A 7,609-nucleotide genomic window follows, 5' to 3' on the forward strand; every position below is an offset into this window, starting at 1 on the left:
AATAACACCATGTGTTGTCATAGATGTGGAACACCTGGAATTCTCATGCGCTGCTTGTGGGAAATGTTATGCATGTTCTGACGGCTCCACCTAAGGCCTGATCCCCCATCTATCTCCTCCTTACTGAGCCTCCACATTCCCTGAGACTCAACAATATTGAAATTAGGCCAGATAACAACACTGAAGTTACCACTATGCGTCTAAGTGAAAAAAAGTGTTATACATTTCTCACTTTAATTCAAAAGCTAGAAATGATTAAGCTTAGTAAGGGAGGTGGGTTGAAAGCCAAGACAGGCTGAAGGGAAAGCCTCTTGTTCCAAAGTTGTAAATGCAAAGAAAAGTTCTGGAAGAAAATTAAAAGCACTACTCCAGTGAACACATGAATGATGAGAAGGCAAAGCAGGCTTATTGCTGATATGGAAAAGTTTTAGTGACCTGGATAGAAAATTAAGCCAGTTTCAACATTCCCCTAAGCTAAAACTTAATCCAGAGCAAGGCCTTAATTCTCTTCAATTTCATCAAGGCTGAGAGAGGTGAGGAAGCTGCAAAAGAAAAGTTTGAAGCAAGAAGTCGTTGGTTAATGAGGTTTAAAGAAAGAAACTATTTCTATGACATAAAAATACAAGGTGAAGCAGCAAGGGCTGATGTAGAAGCTGCAGCAAGAAGATCTAGCTAGGATAATAAATGAAGGTGGCAACACAAAGCAACAGATGTTCTGTGTAGATGAAACAGCCTTGTATTGGAAGAAGATGCTATTTAGAACTTTTATAGCTAGAGAGGAGAAGTCAACGTCTGGCTTCAAAGCTTTAAGGGACAGGCTGACCCACTTGTTAGGGGTTAATGCAGCTGGTGACTTTAAGTTGAAGACAATGCTTATTTACTATTTCAAAAACCCTAATGCTCTTAAGAATCATGATAAATATAATCTGCTTGTGCTCTACAAAATGGAACAAAAAAGCCTGGATGGCAGCACATTTGTTGGACAACACAGTTTAGCCAATATTTTTAGTCCATTGTTGAGAACTACTCCTCATAAAAAAAGATTATTTTCAAAGTATGGCTATTCATTGACAATGCACCTGGACCCCCAAGTGCTCTAATGTAAATGTACAATGAGATTAATGTTGTTTTTATGCCTGCTGATGCAACATCTATTCTGTAGCCATTGACAAGGAGTAATTTCAATTTGCAAGTTTTATTATTTAAGAAATATATTTCTTAAGGCTATAGCTGCCATAGACAGTGACTCCTCTGATGAATCTGGGCAAAGTTAATTGAAAATCTTCTGGAAAGAATTCACCTTTCTAGATGCCATAAAGAACATTCCTGATTTATTGGAAGAGGACAAAATATCAACATAAATAGAAATTTGGAAGAAGTTGACTCCAACCCTCATGGATGACTTTTAGTGGCTCAAGACCTCAGTAGAAGATATACCTGCAGATGTGTTGGAAACAGCCAGAAAAATATTGATGGAATTGAGAGAGGAGCCTGGAGACATGATTGAATTGCTGCAATCTCATGATCAAACTTTAACAGATGAGGAGTTGCTTTCCTATGGATGAACAATGAAAGTGGTTCCTTGAAATGGGATCTACTCCTGGTGAAGATGCTGTGAAGATTATTGTAATGACAACGATGGATTTAGAATACTACATAAACTTAGGTAATAGTAGTGACAGGTTTTGAGTGGATTGACTTTAATTTTGAAATAAATTCTGCTGTGTGTAAAATGCTATCAAATAGCATTGCATGCTACAGAGAGATTTTTCATGGAAGGAAGAGTCAATCAACACAGCAAAATTCTCTGTGCCACAGCCACCCCAGCTTTCAGCAACCAGCACCCTCATCTCATCAGTCAGCAGACATCAACATCAATTCAAGACCACACAGCAGCAAAAAGATTAGGACTCGCTGATGGCTCAAATAGGGGTTAGCATTTTTTGGCAATGAAATATTTTTTAAATTAAGGTATGTACATTTTTTAAGACATAATGCTATTGAACACAATAGGCTATAATGCAGTTTATTAACATAACATATTCTCTGGGAAACCAAAATATTTGTGTAGCTTGCTTTATTGTGGTATTTGCCGTATTGCGGTGGTCTGGAATCAAACCCCCAACTTCTCTGAAGTATGACTATATTTCAAAAAAACAGTATAAATTTGAAATGTCAATATAAATATGGATATGATCTTACTCTGTTCCCTCTGCCAAAGTATATTGATGATGCATTTCTTTTTGCTCCCCTTATGCCTTATGTTACTTGCCTGACCTTTATAGATTGAAGGCAAGGATGTGTCATTTTGGTTTATGTATTCCTAAGATATAACACTGTCCCTGGAATTAAATGATTAAGTGATATAGGTTTGCTGAAATTTCTGAGAACAAATATGAGGGCCTCCAAACTATTTCTAAGTCTCTAAATTTTTTTTATTTTTATTTTGTATTGGAGTATAGTTGATTAACAATGTTGTGATAGTTTCAGGTATACAGCAAAGTGATTCAGTTATATACATACATGTATCTATTCTTTTTCAAATTATTTTCCCATTTAGGTTGTTACAGAGTATTGAGCAGAGTTATTAAAGATCTTGACACACTGCCTGAATATTTGAAAAAATAATAAACTAAAGAAAATCATTAAAATAACTGAATGTTTGCAAGTTTGGGTAATTATAATAATATAACAACTGTTAGTATAAGAGCAACTAATGAGTATTTAAGTCATATTATGTCTCAGGAAGTGTCCTAAATACTTTCCAAATGTAATTATTATCCTTGACATTCTGAAAAGAAAATTAAGGCAAAGAAAGATTAAGTGATCAGTCCCAAATCACACAATTAGTAAGTATTCAAATTATTTGAATCCAAATTTGCCTAACTCAAAACCACTGAGGGACAAAAACACAATATTTGTGTTTTCTTAAGAAAACGGCTGCTGATTATATTGGAGAGAAGGATACAGAAAATTTTAAAAACCATTCTGCTCTGTAAAGAAAAACACTAATATTGTTTCATTATAGAATAAACTAATTATTATGCTTCCCTAATTCTAAATTTATTTAACTTTATAATTAGTGATGTAAAAACAAAAACAACAAAAACCAAAGACACAGTATATAATAGAGAAGATTTTTGGAAAATTCCTAGTTCAGTGTTTTATATGATGAATACTTTATAAAGAGATTTGCTCCCAATTATTTTTCCCTTTCAAAAGAATTCCAGAAATTCTCCGTCGAAAACATCTTTAGAGAAACTACTTGCACAAAGCTTTTTGTTTGGTTGGTTGATTGATTTTCTTTTGATTTTGGTTAATTTTGCTCAGATTATGCTTGGAAAATCAGCTTGGAATCTCTGTGCACTTCTCTTTGTTCCTTATATAGATGTGGTCCAGAGCAGTCCATGCCACACATATCTTCCTTGCTTCTGTCTCTTGGGATCCTGTAAACTAAGATGCTAATTCCTTCCCTGAGGACCTTTAGGAGTCTATACAAATCCTTCTACTTAGCAGGGTGAAAAGTTCTACAGAAAGCTGAAGGCACTGGCAAGCAAAGACAGGTGAGGTACATGGTCGTAGAATACAGAAAAAGATGGGATAGGAAGTGAGGATTAAGGGAAGACTTATTTCTGTGAACTAAACAAAGAAATATGTATCACTAAAGAGCTGTAGGAAGGAAGGGTGGGCCTGGAGGAGTTTGAAAGACATTACCTAAAATTCTAGACCATGGTCTGCAAATTCACCCAGATTGTGCCAAGGCACAGATTACTGAAGGAAACTTTCTGTGGGTAACTTTATTTGGGGAGAAAGGGCACCAAGGAGAAGGTTCCTTCAGGATGGAAAAGCTGTTGGAGCTCTGAGACTATCAGTATAGAGACAGGTTAGTGATAAATCAACAGAAAGAGATTCTGGTTTCCATAGCCTGGGAATTCTTCCTTTCTTGCTTTCTTCTACTTCCTTAACCTATCAGTCTTCATAGTGATTCAGTGATGACTCTCAGTCACTGAGGGATTCTTGAGTATTAATTTTTATTTTTTGGTGGAGGACAGAAATATCAAGATATTTTGAGTTTTTCAAATGCAACTTTACAGAAAATACAAGGATGTTTTACCAGATAGCAATGTTAAAAACAAACAGTTGAGATAGTTTATCCAAACAACTGCACAGAAGGAAAACAAAATTTCCCTTTACCTTCTGTATTTTTGGCTGAGTTCCCCTGTAATAAAAGACAGATAAACAGGAGAAAAACATACAAAAGTTTAATAATATGTATACCTCCTATATACATGGAAAATACCCAGGGAAACTGAGTAATCGAAGTAGTACAAGTCATAGCCTTAAATACCATTTGAAGCTAAAGATAAAGAAAGATGCTGGGCAGTGGGGCTGTTAATGAGAGGTTATCAGGAAAAGCACAGTAAACAAGGGTAGGGGTGTTATACAGATTTAAGTCCTAGTCTTCTCCATTGGTAAAATATTGCAGAGATTTACTTCTCCTTCTCTTCCTGGTTCAGAGAGGAGTACAGCTTTACTAATGAATTTCTTCCTTATATATGTAAATATTTCTTCCAGAAGTATAATTAACTTCTATTCAGTTTTCAGAGATTCTCCTGTCTGCTGTTTCTTAAAAATAATCGGCTCAAGATAATCCTTATGCCAAAGAGGCATATTCTGGGGTGGCAAATTCCATTTCCCTTCATATCAATCATATGAACTTAAAAAGCTTCACAGAACACTACTGGCTAGTCCAAAGGAAAAAAATTACTTTATGCACCAAGAGGGTATTTTGCCTTATTCTAGACCTGTGAGGCTGTTCCTACAGAGATGCTCTGACCTATTGTTGCAGTCTATCTCAGAAAGGGCTTCCTAGGGTAGTTTTTTAATATAGGATCTTCTGGCAGATATCTGAGCACCAGAGTTTTACCTACTTTTCCCCTCTAAGGTCCTTTCCCAGCCCCTCTGTCTACAGAGGCCCTATACCACCTGGCCTCTAAATGTTCTTCTTTCTCAAAACCCCTAGGTTCTGAAGACAGGCGTTATCTTTCCACACTCCTTACCTCAGTTCCTTTTTCTCTTTGTGATTTGGTTGGCTCAAAAGAGTCAATAGGTATATGGATTGCTTTTTACATTTACTGGTCTTTGCTCTCTCTTCCTCTCCTAACCTCGTAATATCAAAGGATATCTGATTGTAATCTCTTCTCCACAACTATTCTCTCCAACAGCCATAAAACACACCTACACTCCTGCTGTAAAAGCATAACTGCTTTCTGGACATAAAAAGAAGTTCTTGGGTTAAAAAAAAATCACTTTATGATCTCAACTAGGTAATTGACAAGAGAAGGGATGACAACTTCTGAGCTAAAACAAGCAAAAACAACAAAACACTTGTTAACTCATTTCCCAGTTATTTCCCTTCCCCAAGTCTTCCTTGATGATCTATTACATAATGATTTCAAGTGGTCATAGAATATTTACTCACATCCTTGTGTTTTCCACTTTTCATAGATTTGCCAAAGAACTCTGGTCTTGTGACTGCCTCCTTCAGTCATGTTTTTGGTAACTAACTCCACTCAAGTCCCCTTCTACTTCATCCTCATGGGCATACCTGGCTTTGAGGTCTTCCATACATGGACTTCCATCCCATTCTGTTGTCTCTACACTGTCTCCATTGTGGGCAACAGCGTCATACTGGCTGTCATCAGGGCAGAGCCCTCCCTCCATGAGCCCATGTACTTGTTTCTCTCCATGCTGGCCCTAATAGACCTGGGACTTACCCTTACCACTTTGCCGACGGTCATGGGCATCCTCTGGTTCAGTGCCTCAGAGATCAGCTTTGAGGCTTGTTTTACTCAGTTCTTCTTTCTCCATGGATTCTCCTTTATGGAATCTTCTGTGCTATTGGCCATGTCCTTTGACCACTATGTGGCCATCTGCCACCCCCTCCATTATTTTTCCGTCCTCACCAAGAAGGCAATCAGCAGAATAGGTATAGCCATCATTTGTCGCTGTCTTCTGGCTGTTCCTCCCCCACTGTTCCTGTTGAAAAGACTCCCCTTTTGTGGTTCCCATCATCTCTCCCACTCCTACTGCCTCCATCAAGACATGATCCGCCTGGTGTGTGCTGACACTACTAACAATAATTGGCATGGATTTGCCCTAGTTCTGCTTATTATCGTACTGGACCCCCTGCTCATTGTGCTCTCCTATGCACTCATCCTGAGAAGTGTCCTGAGAATTGGCTCTCAGGTTGAAAGGCTCCGGGCCCTCAATAACTGTCTGTCCCACATTTTGGCTGTTTTGATCCTCTATGTGCCCATGGTGGGTGTGTCCATGACTCACCGCTTTGCCAAGCATGTCCCTCCAATTGTACACATCAGTATGGCCAACATTTATGTACTGGCACCTCCCGTGATGAACCCTATTATCTACAGTATTAAAACCAAACAGATCCGTCGAGGGATCTTTCAGCTCTTTGCTCACAGAGAGTTGCAGTAAAGAGTTGAGAAGTGGGTTCTTGGTACTACTCCTTAAAAAATAATTTGGGGAAACTTGGAAAATTATGGTTTGGGTGTCCAATCATGTATGAATTGTAAAATAGGAATAGCAGTTATTGTGCTCTCTGAATTTGTAATTTAAACTAAGCTGAACCACCTACATGTGGTATAACTGCTTCAATTACACAAGCATATCAAGTTCCTCAAAGCTATAATTCTCAACTTTTTCTTTTTGCTTACATTTACTCATGACATTTCTGTTCTTAATTCTACCTGGCTAATAATGTTCTTATCTGTTAATTATCATTAGTTCTTGTCATTCTGGCTTGTAACCATAGCATCTTCTTCAGGCTTCATCATCTAGCTTTTGGCTTCATCATTTTCTGCTCAATTTGGGTAGAAAGACTCATTACAATTACCAAGGAGGAAGAAGTTTTCTTCTGCCCTTCTAGGTTCTTCTGCTTGGTCTAGAAATTAAATTGATATGATGCAGATTAACAGGAAAAAAAAATCCCATGAAAGTTTAGTAATATGTATGGGAGAGGCTAGAAAAACTGAGCTACTCTTTGAAGTAGCCAAAACCCTCACCTTAAATACCACCCTCAGCTAAAGACAAAAGAGGATTTTGAGAGTGGAAAGAGTCAAATATGGGAGTTTGCCAGGAAAAACACAGTTAGTAAGGGTGTGGTTGTGTTTGTTATGGGGATTTATGTCATTGCCTTCTGCATTGATAAGAGTTTCTAGATATTTGGTCATCCTCCTCGTCCTGGTACAGCTAGGGAGACACTGTTACAAATGGAAATTTCCCTTATAAATGTAAATGTTTCTTGCAATAGGGTAACTCCTACATGGCTTTCAAAATTTCTCATGTCTGCTATTTCCTGTAAAATAGTATACCAAAGAGACATATTAGGGGGTGGCAAATTCTGCTCCTCTACAATATATATGGTTGACCCTTGAACAACACATGTTTGAATTGCATGGATCTACTTATATATGAATGTTTTTCAATAAATACATACAACAGCACTACACAATCCAGGGTTGGTTGAATCCATGGATGGGGAACCAAGGATATGTAGAGCTGACTGTAAAGTTATACTTGGATTTTC

The 7,609-nt window shown here is 37.6% G+C and overlaps 1 protein-coding gene across 1 annotated transcript; it reads left to right on the forward strand.

Annotated features, from left to right (window-relative positions):
• The first annotated feature begins 5,550 nt into the window (after window positions 1-5,550).
• Window positions 5,551-7,389, forward strand: LOC130829316 (olfactory receptor 51Q1-like). The gene is made up of 2 exons (XM_057695693.1): window positions 5,551-6,467; window positions 7,365-7,389. The coding sequence occupies exons 1-2, from the start codon at window positions 5,551-5,553 to the stop codon at window positions 7,387-7,389; spliced, it is 942 nt and encodes a 313-aa protein (XP_057551676.1).
• The last annotated feature ends 220 nt before the right edge of the window (window positions 7,390-7,609 follow it).

The sequence above is a fragment of the Hippopotamus amphibius genome, chromosome 9, assembly GCF_030028045.1.
Source record: "Hippopotamus amphibius kiboko isolate mHipAmp2 chromosome 9, mHipAmp2.hap2, whole genome shotgun sequence".
NCBI classification, from domain to species: Eukaryota; Metazoa; Chordata; class Mammalia; order Artiodactyla; family Hippopotamidae; genus Hippopotamus; species Hippopotamus amphibius.

What these genes read in the sequence shown, in the direction of transcription:
- LOC130829316 (XM_057695693.1), top strand. Translation starts at nt 5,551, where the DNA reads ATGTTTTTGGTAACTAACTCCACTCAAGTCCCCTTCTACTTCATCCTC. An exon ending in CAGATCCGTCGAGGGATCTT is followed by an intron (nt 6,468 to 7,364) that starts TCAGCTCTTTGC and finishes TCAAAATTTCTC; the next exon opens with ATGTCTGCTATTTCCTGTAA.